Source organism: Anolis sagrei, chromosome 4 (assembly GCF_037176765.1).
Source record: "Anolis sagrei isolate rAnoSag1 chromosome 4, rAnoSag1.mat, whole genome shotgun sequence".
NCBI lineage: Eukaryota > Metazoa > Chordata > Lepidosauria > Squamata > Dactyloidae > Anolis > Anolis sagrei.
This window is the reverse complement of record NC_090024.1, coordinates 64,276,430-64,300,273: the sequence shown is the minus strand read 5'-3', so window position 1 is coordinate 64,300,273 and position 23,844 is coordinate 64,276,430. Positions and strand designations below refer to the sequence as shown.

General features: G+C 36.9%; 1 protein-coding gene across 14 annotated transcripts in view; it reads right to left on the bottom strand.

The window, feature by feature from the left end:
* The window catches only part of PTPRM (protein tyrosine phosphatase receptor type M), a 529,398-nt gene that overhangs the window by 86,580 nt on the left and 418,974 nt on the right, over positions 1-23,844 (bottom strand). For 8 of the 14 annotated variants that reach the window (XM_060775055.2, XM_060775057.2, XM_060775059.2 and 5 more), the window contains 2 exons: positions 18,259-18,270; positions 17,306-17,493 (listed from right to left, as the gene is read on the bottom strand). In XM_060775055.2, the coding sequence (XP_060631038.2) occupies positions 17,306-17,493; positions 18,259-18,270 (200 nt within the window). The remainder of the gene's footprint in view (positions 1-17,305; positions 17,494-18,258; positions 18,271-23,844) is intronic. The other 6 variants (XM_060775056.2, XM_060775060.2, XM_060775062.2 and 3 more) reach the window with 1 other exon arrangement.

The window sequence follows — 23,844 nt, the reverse complement described above, 5'->3', positions numbered from 1 at the left end:
TTTATTTGTTTGTGGCACAATATCCATTACAAAAATTCAGATAATGCAGTGTATTTGGCTCAACAAATCACATACTATTGACATGCTTACATTAGAAAAAGGATCACAAAGGAAGTTAGAACTGAAAAGAATAAAACAAGAAGTTACTGGATAAAATCTTGGACCAACAATAATAATGGCAGCTACAAAAACTAATCCCCTTTGCAGTCCACTGCTGATGTCTTTAGGAATTTGGAATGAGTTTTTGGGCTGCTACAGCAAAGGTGGCAACCTTGAGTGTAATGGATTTGGAATGATTTGCCAACAGGTCACAAATAGTATCAGGCAACATCCAAGTATCCCTTGCTTTCAAGAGGTCTCCCAAGAAATTCATCTTTTGGTCACTATGTAATGGCCAGTGTATTAAAATAGTGAACTACGTCTTCTACCACCCCAGAGACACAAATACATAGTCACTGTATATAGGCGATATCTTTATATCTTTTCTCTAGGTGATCCAATAAAGTTATTTGAAAATGGAGGGCAGTAAAGGATTTTTCAAGAGCGACAAAGGTTAAGTCTTGGAAATACTGTTGAACACATTGTTCTCTCTTTAGAAAGCTGTATCATGGGGAGATAACTTGCTGTTGGCTAGCAAGCACATTTTCATAAGAATGAAACTTGAAATTCTATCTCAAATAAAATATTTATCTGTAGGGATTATAGATGTTTAGACATCCTCAAAGTAAGATTAAAATAATGACTAATAATAGGTTCATCCACACTGAGTGGGGGTTCACATTCCTAAATCAGTTCGAGCCCACACTGATTAAAGAGTTGACACAACAAAAATAACAGGTGTTTATCTATGTATGTGTGTGTTAATGTCTTGCAAAGGTACTATATGACAAATGCTGCCATAAAAGCCACATACAGGTTTCCTTTTGTTTAATCAGGTCAATGTACAAACATTTGTCAATTGTGCTCCTACCATGCCAAAGCCTAAATTGTTCTTCCAGTGCCTAGGCTTGGAGTTTATTAAGAAGAAATCTGCAATATACTTTGGACACTATGCCCATAAAACTATTGGTCTACAGGGGTTTTTTTTGGGGGGGGGGGACAGATCCTGTACTTTTTCATACTGAGGAACAGTAATACTGGACTGCAACCCAGTAGAGATAATTTCTGTCTGATTGATATCCAAAACTGGGGTGGCCAAAATAAGGGCCATCAGCAAAAATTAAATGTTAAAAATCCAGGGGGGAGCATGGAACTTTATCTGTTGTCAGGTTTTTTTAATAGATAATATCTCGAGATGACACTAAGGGGCACTCATGGAGATCTGTACTCCTTACAGTATTGCTATACACTTAATTTGATGTACAAATCTGGGTAATCTCTTATTTGCAACCCCCATTCATTGCATAAAAACTTGCAGATTTCAAAAACCCTTGTAAAGAGTGGAAAATAAAAATGAACTTCTTGTGCCCTCCAAGGGCCTACTGTATCAACCAATTCACATTCAACAGCTTGCTAAGCAAGTTTGTCCTTCTGTTTTAATAGAATTTCCTCAAGGCTGAGCAGAAATGCTACAAATTCCGCAAAAAGCAGTGGGCTGATTCATTATAGTGCCCACATTCCCAAATTATCAAGTCTTACAGATGTCAGAATGGGCTATGCTTTCCAGAAATCTCAATACTGTACATTGGGTTTTTTTAAAATCCCAAAATGACTACACAGCTAAATCAGAAATTACCAGGTAACTGTATGTAAAATGCTTCTCAATTCTTAATAATATTTCTCACAATCTTCAAGATTTTGTAGGTAGCGTAGGTTGAAGAACCTATCTGAAAATGTATATTTTTACGGCATCGAAGTGGGATGTATGACCACCTATGCAGGCAACTGATGTTGATGTTGGTTGATGAATTTTTATGATGTATTTATTCTTCTGGGTTTACTTGTTTTAATTAGATTGCTTATATGTCACTATATTTTAATTGTGTTTTAGCTTGTATTCTATGTTTATACTGGGCATGGTCCTCATGTAAGGCGCCACGAGTCCCTTTGGGGAGATAATGGCAGGATATAAAAATAAAGTTGTTATTATTATTATTATTATTATTATTATTATTATTATTATTATTATTGTCGCATTACGCTGTGGTACTATGTGGCTCTGTTTGAAGTCTGGAATTCTGAGATCCAAATAGAACCTGTTCCCCACATCTCTTATTAACTAATTTTAAAAAATGTGTTCAGAAAAAAGTAAAATGCAGTTGTTCATTCACGAGGTTTTCACAGTGAGAAAAGAAAATAGAGCCAACCGCTTTACAAGCAGCTTAAATATGTGAGGCCCAGTAGTTTCCAACTAGATTTGATGTAGCGTTGACAAAGTGAAAAAAAAAAACCCAACAATTTTAGACAATGCAACAGAAGTTTCCTTGGAGAAGGACCAGGTCGTATGTTTTTGTCATGCTCGTTTACGCATTCTACAAACTAATAAACTGAGGCTATATTCTATATTTCCACTCAATACATGAGGTAAATTTAGAAGCAGTGGCTCAAAAAATCAAGTGGAGTTGACATTGGCAAAGAATAAAAGAAACCTTCCTGTTCAATCAGCCTCCTTTCCTAATCAAATTAATCTTCAAGACACGTATCATCTGCTAATCTTTCTTGGGTTTTCCTCTGCTTGCTTTCCTGCACAGTAGCTGCTATCTGGCTTTGTCTTAATCCCCTTTTCCTCTAACCTTCACCAGCTCCAACTCTATCTTGGGCCCCTTCTTCAGAGCTGAATAAAATTCCCATATTATCTGCTTTGAACTGGAATATATGGCAGTCTGGATTCAGATAACCCAGTTCAAAGCAGATATATTATAGGATTTTCTGCCCAGATATTTTGGGTTATATGACTGTGTGGAAGGGCTCTTGGTCACTGAACAGAGAAAATGTCTCCTAAACAGGAATCGCTTTTTCTGTACATTGCCAATAATATGTTCACTACAGCTAAGCAGACTTTTCTTAATATTTGCTTGTCAAAATGAGAAAAGAACAGTTAAGTGCTTTCAGGTACCCAGAAAGATATACATAATACTAAGTACCTAGCATATAAGGCATAGTAAAAAGAACAATAATGATAAGCTTTACATTTATAACTCTACCCTTGCTTCTACTAAATAACCTTAAAAACACATTAAAATGGAAAAAAGACAACTGTTTTCTCAAGGCTTATCTACACTGGCAGGTTAATCCATAGCTAGTCCGAAGTAGCAATCGTCTCACCCATGAACAGCAGACCAGTTCACAATGTAGCCAATGTGAACTGGCTAAATATATCTATCTTCAATCATATTGGATTTTTTCCCCTGAATGCAAAGTTGTTTCAGAAATTTCTCCTTTATAAGCTTCAAGTCCAAATAAGAACTAACCATGGGGTTTCTATCTACTATTTCCACACTAGCAACCTATACTACAATTAAATTATCTTTGAAACTCATTTCCTTAGTCCTCCCCCCGCCCTCAGCAGTGCAAATATAATCAAGGAAGGTGGTATGTTTCTTCTGTTAGCTCACCTTAAACTGATCTTGTTTAGGGTGAGCTTTGTTTTGCACCATCTTGGACAACATTATTATTTCTCCCTTTTCAATGCAGCCCAAGTGATACTTCTCAGGGCAGCTCATGGTCTAAACTGAGGGAATGGTTCACCTAAGAAGAGAAGGAAGAGGCTATGTCACCCTTTCTCCAAGGTGGACCACAGGCTGGCATTAAAGGTGCCTCTGCTACAATTTGTGAAGAGCAGGAAATATACGCAGCCCTTCCAACGTTCAACCAACCTTGATATCTGGACCCAAGGGAATCAAAACTTAATTCAATTTCAGAGCTACCCAGGCCTAATCCTTTCCTTTGGACTGAGTGCAATCTGCTGTGAACGGACTGCTTCACAGGCCTTCTGAGATGGAAGAGTCTTGCCACAGCTATCAAGGTCCTTGACAAGAGAACACTGTCTCTCTGTGCTGAAGCCCCATGAAATGACAGTTCTTTCACTACCCAAATTACAAACTCAACCTGAGAATTAAACATTTTCTTTAATCCTTGACACCAACTTTATCTGAATATATATTGGGCTGCAGCAAAGAATAGAAACTGAATCACATACAGCTGATGCTGAGTCAGAGTTGTTTTCACAGTTTTGAACAGAAAGAAATACAACATATTGACTAATTTAACATTCTGCCCATCACTTTGTTACTTCATTAATGTCACTTCATTAATATTTTAAGCTACTGATTTGGCATTAGAATATTGGCATCACTACCTTATGAAGAAAAACAATTATAGAACAGACTGCTGGAGTGACAGTTTTGTAAACATAAAAACAAAAGTCTGATGCTCAAATTAAAACGAATCATACTTCTTGGTCTGAAAGATGATATAATAACATCTTCTTTCAGACCATATGCTCTATTCTGTTTTCCCTCCCTGTGATTTTCACCAACAGAATCAATCCAAAATTGGCCACACACTTTTTGACCTTTCTGTTTATGCATCAGTTTTGAAATCCCTTTCTTCTCCACTTCTACACCTAGTAAAATTGGGAGAAGCATGTGTTTACACATTTTCATTATGTTCCCTCCCCAGGTCACTTATCCACACATAAGTAGTTAATAGACCCTGGAATTGGGCAAACTGTGCACTTAAAGCACATTGCCTCACTTTCATACTGCATTAATTTTACTTTCAAAAACTGGGAGACATTTCAGACATAAAGATCTATTCTCAACCCAAAAGGATGCATAGAGATACATTTTCCTTTAAAATATTCAGCTAATACCTAACTAATAATAAAACCACCTTAATGTTTAATTAGAACTAGTAAGATTTGGGAGAATCCCTTTGAGATCTCTTGACCAATCCTCTGTTTACAGCATTGATCTATAGGTGGGCAAAGAAAGTTATACCTTGCCCACTGCAACAACAATGGAAAGACAGATGGCAGAATGTACAACAGGCACACCACACACAAGATGGAGGACAAAGGACAAGGTCTGGCCCAAGGCAAGGCCATGAGGAGATTAGAGCACACACACCCTCATACACACAAGGCCAGTCAGTGGGAAGCTACTACTGTAATTTATATTTTGCCTTTGCTGCCTTTATTAAGGTTTTCTTTTGCTGACACCAACTTATTATTTCCCAGGCCACGTCCTTAACCAGAATGTTTAAAAAGCCTCACAAAGACTTCAGTTGAAATGAAACAGGAAAATGTTGTAATGGTTTATGCCTAATGATTTCAAATAACTTGTCAAGCTTTACTTCTTACAGAGGATCATACTTTTCTCTTGAGTTTGTTAAAACAAAGTTCCACATGCAGGAATCTAAACAGGATCTTTTAAAAACCTTTTGAATCTCCCTCCCACAGCACTCTAATCACTATAGAGGCCCATTAACTATTATCCTCTAAGAGGTATCTTTCATAAAACAAATAGTTCCCAACTCCCTTCCTTCCATCCTTCCTCCCCCCCCCCCCTTCAAACTCCTGACTATCTTCTTCCCCACCAAATTCCTAACTGTCCTAAAATAGCTGCCTCGGCTTCTTCTCTTTGCCTCTGGCTTCGCTCATCTCCAGTTACTGAGCTCCCCTCAGCTCTCTTTAGCTTTAGCAAGTTGTGCCTGTTTTCAGCCTTTTACACTAACCCTTTAAGGTAGGCTAATCCATTACACCACAACTCTCATCAACTCCAGGAGCACAGCCAATGGTCAGCAAAAGTAGCACTTTCAGTCAACAGTATCTGGAGGATTACACTTTGCCAACTCTAATCTTCAGCATCAAGATATATGCTCAATCTTTACTTAAACACTTCCACCAAACAAAATCCCGTCAATTTCTTCAACAATTAAACAGCTTTTGCCATATTATTTTTTCCGTTTGAATTTAAGCAAAATAGTTTCCCTGAAGTATTTTCTCACCCATTCTAATCCTCCGGTGTACAATTTTTGGATCACGTGATTTAAATATTTATATTAAGATGTTTTTAAAACTTTGTTTTAATGATTAAATGTTGTTTATATCTTACATTTAATAGTTACATATTATTGTTTAGTTATTATGATTTTGCTTTTTTACATATATGCTGGCATTGAATTTTTGCCATTAGTATGTTGTAAACCGTCTTGAGCCTGCCCCCCCCCTCCCCGGGGTGAAAAAGGCAATATATAAATACAGTACATAAATAAATAAATAAATAAATAAATAAATAAATGGCCAAGTTTCCTTTATCCTTTGCATGACAAACCTCCATGAATTTCAAGATAACTATTTTCCCCTTTATCTTTTTTCTGAATAAGAATTCTAGCACATTTTAGCATTCACCAAAGAACTTGGGAGAAGCTCTTTTGGTGGCCTACCTAAACTGTGGTACCCAATACAAGCAAAATTCTGTCTCTTGTGTCATGTAGTGTATTTCATTATATATCAGTTTACTCTTTGTGTAAACATGATGACAGCATCATGTTTAAAGCACTTGTACTATCTCTTGTTTCTGAATGCTTCAAGGGTGTTCAAAAGCCTGCATTTATAAAGTACAGGTCTGGTGCACACATGCTAGGATGTTTAGATGGCCCTTTATGAATTAACTAAACTGATCTGATATATAGCCAGCAGTTTATTTCTCTCATACCAGAAGCAACTTGCAGTTTCTCAAGTTGCTCCTGACATGAAAAAAAGTTATTATTATTTACCTGCCTCTTCCTATAGATTTAGGTGGGAATAATATCTGCTACATATTACATACTACACACAACATCAATTTAAGAAAAGAATAGAAAACCTATACATTTTAAAATCCATCAATAAATACTTTCAAAATTATAATTTAAAAATAAATCTGGACAGACTTGCTGGAAGAATCACACTTAGGCAGTGTCTTGAGCTGATGAATCCTTTGTTTTGTTTTTTGTTTAGTGCTCCTCAGTAGTTTCTGTTTTGTCTGTGTTATTACTACGGTTTTAAGTCTTGCTTTGTTACAATCACAGAGTTGGAAGAGACCGCGTGGACCATCTAGTCCAACTCCAACTGACACAACTGATATAAATAAGAACTAGATAATTTAGGAATATTATTTTTTTCTCTGTATGTAGAAATGTGAATGGTTCTTTATTTTCACTGATAGGTTTGTTTGTACAAACTACTTTATTATATTATTTGATTTGCATAACAGAGCATTATTAGAAGTAGCCATTTTAAAAAAAATTAGCACCTGGCTATTTTGTGATGGTTACAGACTTCTCAGTCTTGGGAATAACAATGGAGAGTATTGTCGAAGGCTTTCATGGCTCACTACCTCTGAGGATGCTTGCCATAGATGCAGGCGAAACATCAGGAGAGAATGCCTCTAGAACATGGCCATATAGCCCCCCAAAAAACTACAACAACCCAACAATTGAGAGCTTTAAGACTCACTGAATCCATGTTTCTTGTTGCTGTCAAGCCAATTTAAACTTATGGTGATCCTAGGGATGGAAGACCTCCAAGACACTCCTCTATTAACAATCTTGGAAATGTCTTGAAACTTCATATTTAAGAATATAAGATACTAAGTTTAATGCCTTTCAAAATTGATGAATACTAAACTATTACGGTAATAATGTGATGATTTAGACCCTGTTCCCTCACTCTTACTGAGTTTTATAGATTATAAAATGAAATATACAGGGTTTTAAATGGTGGAAAATATTTTTCTTACTTTACATACATTGCTTCTAAGAGAAGTAAGTTGATAGACAAACCTATTTCCAGCAACCATGCCTATTTCCAAAAAACATGTTAAAAACTTGGCTTTTAACAACACAATTCCCTTGCAACCTACCAACTTGTAAAAGCTAAATGGAACATCTGTAGAAAGTTAACTTACAAGATACCTGCAGAGGGATTAGCAAGGCTTGTGCAAGTATCACAGCTATGAAACTAAGTAGTGAATCTCAGGAGATACATATGAGGCCTCCACAAGTGTGTCTTGCCATCATTCATGTTGAAGGAATAAAGAACGTTGTGAAAAGCAAAGCAGTAAGTTAAGAAGAACCTTGATTTTCTGTGCTGTGTATACTTTAAAAACACAGACATGTATCTGTACTCTCGTAATGTATTGACTCTCATACATACTACAATTTCATGTTGTAGTTGTGGTATTTTATAGAGCAAGTTGTAGTTGTAGTTGTCATGTTGTGGTATTTTATAGAGCAAGACATTGATTCAAGTTGAGGTATGAAAGAAAGAAAAATCTTGCTGAAGCTTTTATTTACTGCATTCAGCCACACAACAAACATTTTAGAATTTGAAGTAATATTCCTTTGTAAAGCAAGGAAAATGCCTGACATCTGTTTCTCATTATAGTCATTAGACTGTGCTGGAAATAATGTACAATACAATTACCCATTAACAATGCTGCATAGTTATTTGCATATTGAGATTCTGATTTATAGTTCAGGAAGACTGAGGTATAGGACATACTCAGATTCAAGGCCCACTGAGATATCCATGTGAGCAAGTGAAAGCTGTTGAAGAAGCCATTTCTTAGCTGGTTATGTGCATTTTCTGCCAGGCCATAATTCAGTTTTGTCAGCCAAAGCAAATCTATTTTTGCGGCAATTGAACAAAAGTAGACTATTATTTCTGGTGCTGTGAGCAACAATTGGCTTGCCTTGGGTTTAAAACCAACATCTACAGGCTCTTCCATATTTCCTCCGCAGGCATCTCTGGTGTATTTCCTCTCTAATTATATAGCTTTCCACTGGGAAGGTCTCTGACCTACAGTGCTTTTACCATCACTGATATAAATTAAACTGGTTTTTAATTTAAGACATGGATCTAGAATGACAGAAACAGCTGCCATGCCCTTCCCTAGTTAAAGAAAACCTGTTCTTCCTACACACTATATTAACTACTTGGAAGGTGAATTGGTTGTGCAGGGAATGAATTGGAGACTATATAGCTGAATCAAAGATGATTTGGTTTCTCAAGTTGCTCCTGACATAACAACACCAAAAAAGAGATGAATTTATTAACTGACAGAAATTTTAGACTTTCTCCTGAGTCTCACTACAAAGTCTTTATGAGAAGAAGTAAAGTCTTTGAGAGAGAGCCACAGTTTTGGCCGAACTGAGGATTTTGAATTTTTATTTCTTCTTATTGTCTCTTTCTTGTATGGTGTTCAACTGTCTCTAAGATGGTCTCAGTATTTAACTGACTGCACTTGAATACAGCACCGACGGGACTTGAATATAACTCATACAGCTCTCTCTTCATCTTCCGGTCATGAAAAAGGCTGACTCTTTCAAGAACCAGAAGTGCCTTGCCTGAGACCCCGTCCCTGAGGGGATTTTTAAAGGGGCAGGGCAACGGAGGCTTCAAATGCAAAGAGGCTGTCCAGACTGACCTCCCAGAAACTGTACACAAAATATTAATCCCCAACTAAAAAGGACTTAACTAGCTGGAAAAAAGTTTTTCTTTGCTACCAAACTGTGGAGGCTATACTATTATTGTAAGAAAATTCATGATTACCTGTTTGCATGTTGGGTATAATGGAAAAATATGCTTTACTGTAACTGCTTGAACATGCAAAGGCATGCACCACCTCACTAGTAGTTAAATTGATTAATACAGGTATGGGAACAGAGGGAATACAAACCTGATCAGAAAAGGAAGAGATGATTGGGAAAAGCTCTTTCTTTTATGGACTGCAAATTAAAATGCTGACTGGTTGCTGTAGGGTCTAGAGGAACTGAATCTATATGATGAACATGAACACAGGGAACTGCTGAACTTTGCCATAGAGATGCTATCTTGTAATTTCTAGTAGCTAAAATCACAAGGATGCAATCATTCTATTTGGATGAATTCTCTAACAGGACGGGAGGTTTTGAGCTATGCTGGCATCCAGTCTAGCTTTACATTTTCCGTTGGCTTGTAGCTTCAAAGGGAACTACATGAGCCTTGTTGTTGGAGTCTCCATTCCAATATATCCAGTGTGTGGTTTCTGCTTGTTAGAATAGGTTATCAGCAGTGCTGTCAAGTTTTTGCATTTTTACAGAGCATGAAAAACTTATTTCTCTAACTGTATTTTTGAATTAGGTCATACAATTACAGCGGCATATCCAGTCCTTGGGAATATACTGCAAGCCTTAATATTATCTTTGGGTTTTGTCTGCATTTTCAACATGTTATCCAGATATACACAGAGAGCTTCCACCTTTTAATGGGATGGAGGCTTTGAGTTAGGGCCTAATATGGAATAATGAAAGCAATCATAAAAATTGAACATGGTCCTTAGTGCTGATTTAAGAGTTACACGTGCATGTATTTGCTAACAGATACATGAAAGATATCTAATACATCTCTCTGGTAGCATTTCAAGTGGATAAGTACAGAAAGGAAAGGGGAGAATTGAGACTTTGTGTGTGAGAGGCCCAAATACACAAAAGGATTTTGGAAATTAAGCAGAGCCTGGCCTGGTTAAGGCTAGGATGGGAGACCATCAATACATACTAATTTTTTTTTCAGAGAAAGGAACTTGCAAAACCACACCTAACTAAAAAAGCTCTATGAAATTCTTGGGATAACCATAAGTTGACATGTGATTTGAAGGGACATACACACAGACATCAAGTCAACCTCACTCAGAAGAGGTGAATTTATTATCTTCAAAGACAAAATGAATAATAAAGAAATAATGGGATGTTCTTAAAATAAAGATCAAGTCTAGTTAAATTAGATTTATTTTGCCATTGTAATATGATTTAAAATGTATTAACTCACCAAGAATATTTTCAAATATTATTAAATTAAAATATGAAGGGAATAAATGCTTTATTATTTGCACACCCAGCCCATGGAAAAACAGTACATTTATGATTAATAATGAATACTGTAATTACAAGTAAAAGACCATTTGCATAATTTACAAGTAAATAAATTGATGTTTAATGTTCTTCTAAGGACAATAATAAAATATAAAAGAAGCTATATTGCTTTTGCATCCAATAAAAATTAATGCATACTATCCAAGTGAGAGCAGATTTCTGTGAGCCATAATGGAATCAGTTATTTGCAAGAAACCTAAAATGACTATAGTTTTGAGCAGAATACATAATGTGAAGAAAAGATGAAATATGAAATATGTAGTGCCATATTTCAGTAGCACACATATCATGGCAGGAGCCATTTGTTTTTCACTCTGAACCTTATTTTATTACATCGTTTTCCTTTTAGTACACTGCATGTGTCTGTCAGAGTTTTTACTAAAGGTGCATTGCCTAAACATTTAAACAGACTTTCCCTAATGACAATTAAAAGACAAACTGGTCCAAAGATTCACACAAGTGGAACATTTGTGCAACATTTTCCAGAGTTTAAAAACAATCTGATAATTGGATTAGACTAATATGGGTAATGTGTTAGAGACACAATCTAATGATGAGCATTCATTATTGTTGTGTTCCTTCAGATTGGCTATGATTTATGGTGATCATAAGGTGAGCCTACCTTAGAAGTTTCTTGCAAGATTTGATCAGAGATTTCCCACTGTTTCCCTCAGAAGTTGTGGAGTATGATTTTATCGAGAACTCCTAGTGGGGTCCATGGCCAACTGGGGATCTGAACTCTGGTCTTCAGAGTCTTAGTCCAACTCAAACCACTATACCATACTGGATCTCTACATTAGTAGGTGAGTATTACACTACTAATACGGCTTTTCCTGGTCTGTATTGGTGTGTTCACTTGAAATGTACATAACAGTAATCTGTGATTTAGTTCTATACGTTTTTACTTGGACATAAATTCCATTGAGACCAATGAGACTTACTCTTAATTAAGTATCCTCTAGATTTTGATTCAGTTTCTAATTAACACAAATGTCTGGCTGATGTATTTTATTAATAATATTCAATTGAAGAGTATACATGCAGAGATGCAGAATGCTGAGTCGAAACAGATTATCAGCACCAACACGCTAATAGTCTATGTGTGTTGGCAAGTCATTGTTTTAAAAGTGAGCTGTGGAAATATTGACATAGGTACCAAGAGGAAAAGGGCTACTAGACCTTTAAACTATGAAGAAAATTAGGATTAAGTACAAAAGAAGAGATAAAAGGAGATGCAATGTCCAAGAAACGAGAAGACGGGAAGCCAAGGGCTTCCCGTCTTTGAAAATTCCACTTTGAAAATTCCACCCCCTTATCCTTCCCTATCCTCCATCCCCATACCCTTTTCCTATTAACCTATCCTAGATTCCCCCCATCAACCCCCCCTTTTTATGTAAAACGTTTAAATAAATATATTTTTTTAAAAGTGAGCTGTGCATGCGTGTGTGTTTGTGTGGGATTCAAACAAAAGATTACTGCATTCTGAAGAAGTACCACTAAAATAAGGCTGAATTTTTTTTAAAAAAAATCCCCTAATGGCTCTCTGAGGTGCGTTGCACCTCATAAGCATTTTGCCAAAGTTGCAACGTTGATGCAGTAAAGTGTGTATAAGCAGAATTTCTGTCATTTCTCCTCACCCTCACTTCTAGTGCCTCCAGGTTTGCCCTCTTCAACCCTGTTTCCCTTTCGGGTCACTTTACTGCAAAACGCTGCTGCCTACTGTGTAATTTCAAGCTCTGTTTTCTTTCAGAAATACACAAGAAATGAGAACAAACAAATGGTTGAGGAGGGTACTAATGGGAATGGCTTTCTTTTCATGCTTCCATTTAGCAACCTGTATGTCCTTGGCTCCATCTGATTACATCCCTCTGTCAGCCGTTTTGGGATTCTAAAATGTGGGTAAGTGCTGGAACAGTTGACACAAGTGTAACACAGAACTCTTAGAGATTTTTTTTGGAGTTCTGGGACATACAGTACTCGGTAGCAGTACTAATATCAGATTTTTGTAAACCTTTTCATCATGTGTTTTTCCGTCCCGTGGTCAAGCAGATAATTTGAGTGTGCGGTTTGTAGTCACCCTCCTTTTATCCACTTTCTACCAGGTTTTCAGGCCTGTGTAGATAGGCCCCCAAGATAACCTGGTAGGGGATGAATGAGTGCTATCTTAATATCAAGATGCAACAGCAAAATCAGCAGTCATATTTTCTATCTCTAATCAATGGCATTTACTAAACAAGGTATTATAAGTGAGGACGTATTTCCAATACATTTTAATGCCAATAACCTGATTTAAGGATGCAAGACTAAATAAAACCAAATTTTAAAATACCTTTGGTATGAAGCCAACAAAATCTATCCAAATTTAAATCACAGGGACAAAGCAACATAGGGCACATCTACACTGACTTAATTTGGGTTTGAAACCAGTTTAGGAGAAACCAGTTTCGCTATATGCTGATGACTAGATTGACATGACAGGAACAGGATGATGATGACATTAACCATGTGCCTCAACCTCGTTCCAGAATCTGCAATATTTTTCCCAATTTTCCGTTGAGATGCGCACCAGTGCTTTGGAGGTATAAGAGGTAGGAGAAAAATATGATATTTAGTAGTGAAGATAATCAATTACCCATCCCAGGGGTCAATGGCTCCTCTGCCACTGAGCCATTCTGAAGGGGTCTACAATGTGATTCACTTTCTGTACCATATGTGGTTTAGATTTAGGGCTTGCTGAAGTGCAAGAAGGGGTTTAACTCGGAATTTCTCCCCAACTTGGCTTGATGCACATTAAAGGCCTTAATTTATGCTGCAGCACTGCCTTAGCTTAGAATTGGCTTGAAACTGCAATTAAATGATCAGTGTAGTTGTGCTCATTTTTTTTTTCTGTGCAAAGTTGCTGAAGACATTTTCTGATGTCTTCATATAATATTTTATAGCTCTTCCCACAGGACCATGGATGGCATATAGTCATTAAGAATCCTAAAGTAAAATCAATGGAAGAGAATGGGAGATTTGGGAGTACTGTTTGTTTGGGAAGAATCCTCTTGTTCCCTGCAGAAGAAAATGAGAGAACAGATGGTGGTAGACTAGAGTGCTCTCAATACTCTCAGTGATATTGAACTAAGTTTGTTATAGAATTCTACAATGTGTACAACAGCACACACTTATTAACAGAGGACCCAAATGTTTAGGAAGAACCCATTAACATGTAAATGGAAGCCACAAAACTATAATCTAAAGATACTTTGGCATAAAGGATGGCTCCCTGCTTTAACTGAACAAAGTCTTAGCTATGTCTAATTAGCTAGCTTTGAAAACTGTGCCCTTATTAGATTTTTTGGGGGGTCAGATTTGGATTTTATTCAACTTTTTGTGACAGTGGAGAAGAGCATAATAGCTTTTGCCTGGATGTTCTAATGAATTGTGGACTGGGCTCAGTGCCTTGTAGCTAAACCCACGAGTACCTGCACACACATGATCCAGTATTATAGCTGTAATACTCCACAGTCATATAAAAAGTTAATAAAACTAATTAGAAAACTAGCAAGCCTAACTGTGATTTACCACATTTCATTAAGTTGCATTTTTTTTACACAAAGGTTGTCTAAAATGTTTTTAAAGACAAAAAGCAAATTGAAAGTTCTTTATTTTTTATGACAATTTCCAATATGGATTCCCTTTCCACTTACACCAAAACTGTTGTATGTCCACATTCTTCCGAATGCATTTTTAAAATAAGGAAACAAGACAAAGGACAGTGTAAGCACTGTGTTGGTATTGCCTGCCAGTCTTCCCTGCTTCTATCTAATTTTCCATACTGAGCTTTGTTTTTGTCATTATTTTTATCCTATAAAATAAAAAAAAAAACCAACCTGTAGGCATTGCTGCCACTGATTGACTCAGCTGGTGTTGCGGAATATGAAACAAGAGCATTTCAAAAGTGCACAGGTTGGAGATGTGATTTGGCTATGCTCTGGCATAGCTAATGTCAGCAAAACAACAATGCCTGCTAGGCTCTGTAAATGGTATAGCAACAACTATTACAAAACTAGGTTTTTGAATATGTCAAGCTATTTCCAGAAATAAATTACTGCCTTCCTGCAGAAAAATGTATATGTGGTACAAATGAAGACAAACAGAGGAGAAACGACTTGGAAGGTATAAGAAGCATGACATTTTCTCTGAAATCTTCCTGCCTACATTGGTGGTCACTTCAGATACTGGTTGCTGGGGTTTATGCGTGAGACATCAATGAACTCTTACTGTTTGAGCTACAAGTGCTATGCAGCTTCCCTGGTACCTCTTAAACAAACTTGCTGTCTTAAAAAAAGGCAGTTCTGCCCTTTCTTTATGAAATGGAGTTGGGAGAGGATGGATAACTATTTTATTTTTAATGGCTGGCACCAAAACTTTAAAAATATCTTTATGGGCAGCCTGGGCCATCCGTTTCAACATAACCGCAATAGACAGGGATTGAGAAAGCAGATAGTTGTTATCTTTTCCATGTCTGTTAGCCACAAAACTGAAACTGTTTCCACAAGTCAGCCCACAAAGTTGATAAGTGAGTTATGTAGGCCACAAACATATGCCACAGAATTCAGAAAGTTGGAGTTGTGGAGTATCCCAGTCGTTGGAGCATCCCAGTCGTTGGAGCAGATGTTCACAATCACCAAACCTTTAAGAGCCATATTTTTGGTGCAAGTACCACACAACAGGTGTCACTTTGGTGTATGTCTGTGAAGACTGTGTCTTTCAGATTATATTGACACTGTAAATGATCACTAACTGGGGCTGGAAATAGGGAACAACTTTATTGTAACTTTGGTTGACAGCCCATTTCTGGAAACAATTCCAAGTATTAGTTTTGACCTGCAATCTTATCACATGGGGAAGCACCACCACACACCCAGTGCCATTTAGCTAGCAAGTGTGGTGAAACGGCAGAGGCAAGCGTCAACTCTGTTGTCCCGTGCACCACCCTGATGCTGCAACATTTCTCCTGTGGATGCTTCCACCCTGGGAAGTCACTCCGTGTCGTGTGATGACTGGCATGGGGCTCTGTCTCTGAAGAAGGCTCGCAGTGTCCTAGGACACATATTTTGGTGAGTGTGATGAGGTCATTATAAAGCCTCATTTGGCTCATGTCTAGATTATTTGAAGGATTGTATTTTGCCTTACAAAGGAATTCAAGAGGTCCCTCTCTCTGTCCCACCATCCTCATAAGTACATATGATTGGAATACAGTAAGGGCTTTCTCAGTAGCTGTCACCAGACTCTGGAACTCCCTTCTTAGGGAAGTTAAGACTTGCTTCTTTCCTATTTTTTTCCAATCATGCAAGCACTTTTTTCTTTTGACAGACATTTGATGAATGAGTATATAAGGCTAATCTCACCTAAACAATGTGTTGGATGTTGTTAACTGTTGTCCTGGGGTATGAGTGCTTGTGCATATGTTTAATGATGTATGCTTTAATCTCGTTTTATTTTAGGTAGGTAATGATACATGCTAAGTACCCTTTATCTGGAAAATATAAAATCCTAAATGCTCCGAAATCTAAAACTGACCATGTGGGTGGCTGAGATACTAATATCTTTGCTTTCTGATAGTTCAATACACACCATTTTGTTTCATACACAAAATTAAAAATATTGTGCGTAAAATTATGTATAAGATATATAATAACCTTTGTTTTCAGAATTTCGGATAAGGGATATTCAATCCATATGCCCTGTCCTACATAGGCCCACTGACAAATTGGAATATCCTCATAAGTGTCATCAAATCTGAGCTGATTCAATAGGAGCCTTGGTGTGAATACTGACCCCACATCTCCCAGGTGGACTTAGATGTCCACCTGGGAAATGGGAAATATCACAAAGCGTACCCTCCACACATCTGTCTTTATGTTCCAGTACCAGTTTCAGCAGTGCATTGACTATGCCCTACAAGCATTAATGGTCCTGATGAATCAAGGCAGACGGAAGGAAACACTTCTTCACACAATGATGGTCAACACTACTATTAAATGTGGTGACAGTCTACAAATTAGATATTTTAAAAAGGGGATTAAACAAAATAGGGGAGAGAAACATTATCCATGGATTCCACCTGTGCTGTATGCTGCCTTCAAGGTAAAATCAGCATGTCTTGTCAGTAACACTTGCTGAGAAATTCAAGAGAAATATTGTGCTTATTTAATGCTTTCAGATTTCCCATTAAGTATCTAGTTGGGATTAGACAGACCTCTGACCCAGAAAAGCTTCTCTCATATTTTTAAGCATCCCATCCACTTAACTGCATTTTCCCATCTTGATCGCTATTTTGAAAATACTTTCTCTTTTTTAAGAACAAAAAAACCTGGAGAAAAAGAAACAGAACTGAGGATCACCTGTAGCGGAAGCTTACCTCATATTCCTCCTTGAACCCATAGCCTTCTGCACATTTCATCTGTGTAATGTGCTGCAGCAAATCAGCAACACGGATAGCTGGATGGAGCTGCCCAGTTTGGTATGGCACATCCACAGGGTCTCGCTTCTTATAGGTGTGTGACTGGACCAGGCTGCTTGTATCACTGCCCATTGTGTGAGTTTCATCTAGGAAGAGAACACTGCATAATATATCAGGCTATTTCCAAATGTTCTACAAGTTTATTTTACAACACTTTATAAGGAGAGCTTGTGACACAACCAGCGTCCTTGATAATCTCTATCTTGGTAAACTAAACCAAAATGGAAAAAAAAAACTGCACTAAGGATTATATTCAGGGGGTACCCAGATATATTGAGAAGAGATAAAATTCTATCGGTTTACAATCAACACAGTGCTTAAGTTATCTTGTCTATTTAAATACAGTAATAAATCAGGCAATTTAAATTCTGTAGGTATTTAACTCTAAATCATACAGGAAGTTTCAAGCTGAAACTTTAGCAAGTCCCAATTTTTGTAAAAATGGGGTCTTGAGTATTTCCTGGATTAGTAAATTGTTTATTATCTTTTTCACAGTGATTCATGACACAGGTCAGTGAAAATATTTTTAAATGCAAAAAAAAGGTGATACAAATTATTAAGCCAGGATAAAAAAATGGAAATGTAGACTGGATACAATACTATGAAAGAAAATACATGAGGATAAATGTGAGGAAAAACTGACTGGGTTTAATGTTCTGAGTGAATTTAGCATGCTGCAGTATTAAATAAACACTATATTAAGGGCCATCACATAAGGCATGAAATGTTATATGTCAACTGACATGCAAGCCAACACACAACATAACCCCACTGGGTTGGTCAAAACTAGTATGAAGCCAACAATTTCCCACCCCTCCACCCCTTTTCAATGGGGCAAATGGGCAACTTACCATTTATTGGCACTTTTAAGAAGATACATATCAGGAGAAAAAGAGGAGGAGGAGGAGAAGAAAAAGGAAACAGGCCATAAGCAACAGCACTACAATAATAATTACAGGTACTTTATGTTTGCATTTAAGTGTCTTCAATTAGGTTTCCTAACAGAACAGTCTAATATGTTGTAAAGGGTAGGGCCAAAGATCCAATATAATTTTCTTATTTTTATCAAATTAAAATGCTACTTCCAGTATGTGACAAGAAAAAAAGGGGGGAGAGAGAGACCTAAAACTGAGAATTAAATATCTGTATTTTTCCTGCTACTATAAAAATTAATCTTTAATTTTTTGTTACTTATTGAAATGCAACATTATACTAGAATCTGCAATTTTCTTCCCCTCCACCTGCAGCATTCCATTGTGCTTGAAAACCTGCCTTGAAGGCATTTCCCAGCCTTGTAAAGCAGGAACTGAAGGCACAGGGTGGCGTGGGGGCTTCAAAGAGATCCTTCCTCCTAGTTCCTTTAGAAACTAATCATATCAATCACGAAACAGTTTAACTGGGGCAGGGGGAGAACACCTATCAGTTTATTCCCAAATTTGGGAGTGGCATTTTTCAACTAATACAGTTGACATAGGACAAAATAACTAGGGAAGCCAGCAGAACCTTGTACTCTTTTGGCATAACATCAAGGTAGACATGCCCAGCTTTTCCTTCTGTTTCAAAATATGTGTCTCTTTGTCATGCTGTGAGCTTAATGTGTACTGTCTTGGCAAGTACAGAACACTCTGCAACAATGCTAGACTGTGATTAAAAATCATGGGAAATTTGAGCTAATTATTTTATCATCCATCCTAGCATATGAGCCAGGCCCTGAGACAGATGGTGGAGATAGCCATCACACACCCAAGCTATATGTTTAAATGTCTTTGCCAGCTCCAAACTCTCACCAGAGAAAGAGTTTCTGATAATAGAAATAAACGGGACACCTGGATCAGATCCCAAAACCTAACAAATGATGAAAGGAAACACTACCAAGTGAAATTATTTTGACCCAATGGAGTTACTCGTGTGTTATACAGATGCATATTAAGTTGATGTAATCTATCTTATCCTGAACAGCTGACAAACACTGTATTTCTGACTTAAAGTAATAGATGTAATCCATGTATATGAATGTAATGATTCTTCGATAGTTCTGGGAAATTGGACAACGTTACTATTCTGTTACGTATACAGATGGAAGTAACTGTTAGCTGCTCTTCAGCAAAATTGTAATGCAAAGCACCTTGAAATGCATGGCATGAAGGCGATATACAAGTGTTGGTACAGTATGTTGTTGAAATGAAACCTGAATACTACGAGGCGGCTAAGACACAAAAAGACAAAATAAATAAATAATTAAATAAAAGAAAGAGTTGAAAGTTGATTTGTGATAGTTTAAAAATAAATTTATGCAAAGAAGTCATGGATTTTACTTTAAGTTACTATATTATAATCAGGTAAAGTTAAGAATTCAGCACTGTAAAACCAGATCAGTGCATCTTTTCTAATTATGTTGCATATTCACAGTTTCACATCAAACCATGGCAGAAATGTATTTCTGCTAGATATTGTTATGCCTGTTTTCCTAGAACTATAATTATTATTTTTAATAAAGACATAATTTTACAAAGCCTTTGAAATGAAGAGTTTATTATTCCAGCTTCAGAAATTGGATGTACTAAGTTTTCAGGCTAATGTTTTTTATTAGCTCAGCATTTGCTTAGATGAAATCCAGAACTCAGTTGCCAAAAGCTGGTGGTCTTCTGGAGTACATGTCTTGTAAAAGGTTTGAGTAACATCCAGATGTATAAATACTCCCTGAGCCCATAAAGTCAGAGAATCTCATAATTATTTTCGCAATATAAATTTTACAGTGAATTGGTCACATATGATAGGAAATTGACACAAATACCAGCAGCTCTAGCAATCGCTACCAGTACCAATATACAGCATTATTGGTGGCATATGGACTCAACCATTATTTTACATTTTATTTCCATTTGAGATTCCAGGTTAACCTGTATGTCCACAATTTGAAAAATCATGAAAAATCAGATTACTAGTTGAACATGTATAAACAATTTTGTCACTGACATGACACTTGTAGGCCAAAATCCAACTGCAACTTTCAACAATTAATTCAAGGTTCTACTCTGGTTCTGACCATAAATTAGATTTTAGATGTGGCCTTTGACCGAAATCATGTGTGAACAACATGCTACCACAGCTGAGGATCTCCAAAGGATCTGAATTTACTTTGATGCTTGATAGATTTTTCATATTCTGTACTTTCTGGACTATATGTGTGCTGCATGCAATTCAAAATGTACTTACATGAACACTAATCAATGGGGGAAATGCCTTCAAATAATGCATTACAATTATAAAAATCTGCATTACAATTATAAGCATCTGTATATTTGCAATAAATAAAAAGGGAAAAATTTCATCCCATGATCAAAACTCACTCACATAATTGGAGAGCTGGGCACAGCCCAGAGGTGGAGGTGGGAAAGAGAAGATGTGGAATTTACAGACCTCCATGCCCGTATGCTCACTGCTAGAGTATCACAGCAGTGCTCCTTAAGCTATCTATTGTGGGGGATCAGGAGATTTTTTTTCCCCAATGTGCCAGAAACCATATTCAATACAGATGGTTCTAAAACAGGCATGGGAAAACTTCAGCCTTCCAGGTGTTTTGGACTTCAATTCCCAGAAATCCCTGTCAGTTTACCAACTATTAGGAATTGGGGAGGTCCAAAATAACTGGAGGGCCAAAGTTTGCCCATGCCTTTTCTAAAACTTCCTGTGAACTAGCAGCCAATAACTCATGGACTGGTCCACAGGCTACCACTTTAAGCGGCACTGCTCTACAGTGCCTATAAATAAACAAGGGCATTTTTGCATATGCTTATAGGGCTTTTATATTATCTATCCATGCCAACAGAAGAGGTAACAGAGATATGTCTGAGAGTTGATTGACTCAAACACTTCAGTGTGACTGTGGGATAAGTCTAGTCTGTCCTTACTTTCAGCTGTTTCAGCCTTTTGCAGAGTGTAGCTGTATACAACATGACTAAAAACAAAATCGGCATTCAGAACAGTACGTACATGCAACCAACTGCAATTTAATGAAGTAATTGACAATTAACTGCAGCTAGGTTTCACCCCAAGCTATCATGTTGAAATTGTAAAGATATAATATACATTTTTATACTTTGAGAATAAGCAGATAAGGCTATATGCTTTCTCTTCCCCTTAAGCACGATAATTAATCTTCCAATTTTTTTTGCTCAGAAAATTATGGTTTGTATTTGCTTGCGAACCAGGATGGTGACTCAGTAGCGGCTATGTGAATATGGACTGCTCTTCTAGAAGACTGGCAGTAACATTCATTGGAGGAAAAGGTTGACAAATCTTAAGGAGGAACTATGGCAGTCTTTAAGAGACATGTACAAAGACATCCTGCAGTGATGGACTATTTAATGAACTATTCTGGCATTTGAAGTGCGTAATTTTTGCTCATTGACATTACATTTGACAAAAAATAATCTTACAATGATCTCCCTGGCTTTTTCCTTGCTCTCTCCCATACAGGAAAAAGAAGTAAATATAACAAGAAGGCAATTGGAGAAATTAAGGTATCTGTAATACAAGATAGAAAAATGTGGGCAAACCCATGGAGAAAATTCTTCCAGATCCTTCTGCAGTAGCAATCTGAAGAAAACTGAGTAGAAGGCGATGCACACCTCTCCATTATTTTTTCTTTTGTTAAGGAGTTCAAAATTGTTGCACAAACATCTAACTGTATAACTTAATAGAGACCATGAAGTAGAACAAAAATTAACCCTAGCTTGTGATCATTATTATTGTTAACAATATTTAGTATAATTTGATGATATTATCATCATTTCATTTATATAATTTGTCTTTAATTTTCAAGACGGCTTGCAATTAAAATTATTACAAAAACCACAATCAGGTGCAAACCATTACTTTGTCCATTTGGACAAAACAGCAAGTCATTGAAACATAAGTATAAGATCCTAATAGCTATATTAGGATCTTACACGGCTCCTACATTTTGTTCCTGTAACACCAAACTATATTATGTGTTTTCAAATATATGTCCATGGAGGTAAAAAAGATTGTGTTAATGTCCATATCCAAATGCTTGCTTCTGCTGTTTATTCATACAATTCAAGTCCACATCAGACGGAAAAACTTCAAATATGATGATGGTAGAGCTTACTAGTGATATATGTATGAAAAGTCGTGCATGTATCACTATGGTCACCACTGTACCCAAGACAGGATGAAGATGGTAAGCGCCACTCCCTGTCCCCAGGCTGCCCAAACACAGGGAAAGTGGGCTTGCCATGTAAACAATGGTGTCTGTTTCCAAATCAGTACTGGTCCAACTATTTACACACATGCCCAAAGTATGGCTGTGATTCAGGTCTTCATAACATCCCCTAGCTTTGGGTAACGGGTGGCAAGGCCACGTTAAACAGCCCTACTAGGCATGTAGAGTTAATTTGTCTTGTGCATCATGTGAATGCCACAAAGTCCACTTGCCCCGAACCAAATGCTACAAAAGTCTATCGTTTAATAGTATTGTTTTTTATTTGTCTTTTAACAATGTCAACTAACACTGTCAACTAAAACAGAGGTGAGATGATCTCAGGCTGCTAAAAAATCACTGCAAATTTCATTTACATTCATGTTATTGTGTTATTGTGGTGACTGCAGTGTCATTTTCTCCGGTTTTCAAGAAATTGTTGTCCTTGTACATCACATAGAAATTAACTTTGTTCATTATTATTCCCATATAATGATTTTCCTGCATTTGGAGAGGGAAGGAGCAGAGGTTGCCTCTAGAAAATGTAACCTGGCCATAGGTTGGAGAAATCAATAATCAGTTGGATAAGCTCAAGGGACCTTTTGACGCCTGCCCCTTTAAAATTGATAGCAACTGCTCAAGACAACAAATTGTTTTATGATACCATTCCTGATGGTATCTGTGCACTACATTGCTAGTTAGAAATGTTTGATCTAACAAATTTAGCAACTCAGGAAATCACGTAGTAATATTAATAAGGACAAAGAGAAAGAGCAAGGAAAAAGGAAGAGTAAAAACCATTCAAGAGACAGCATGAAAGCAGCAACAGGTATTGAAATTGATTTCTTGCCACAGTGTTGTTATATTTATCTTTCTTAATTTGTGTAACTAAGGTTGTGTAAGTGTGGGTTAGGTATGGTTAGTACTGTGTAGTAGTAATTAAAAGCACAGGCCAGCTTCATTGTTATGTATTACAAATGGGGTAATATCTCATGCCATTTTTGTTATCTCAGTATGGTAAATCCATTTCCCTTCATTTTTTATGTTGGATTATTAAAAGCTGTTTGCACCCTCCTGATAGATATATACGAATACCTCTGCTTTCAACCTATGTGATATATGGCACAAAATACATCATTACTATAATATGTTGTGCTTTTGAGGGTCACAATCTCATTGAAAGTCTCTCTGTAGCATGCCAACAAAATAAATT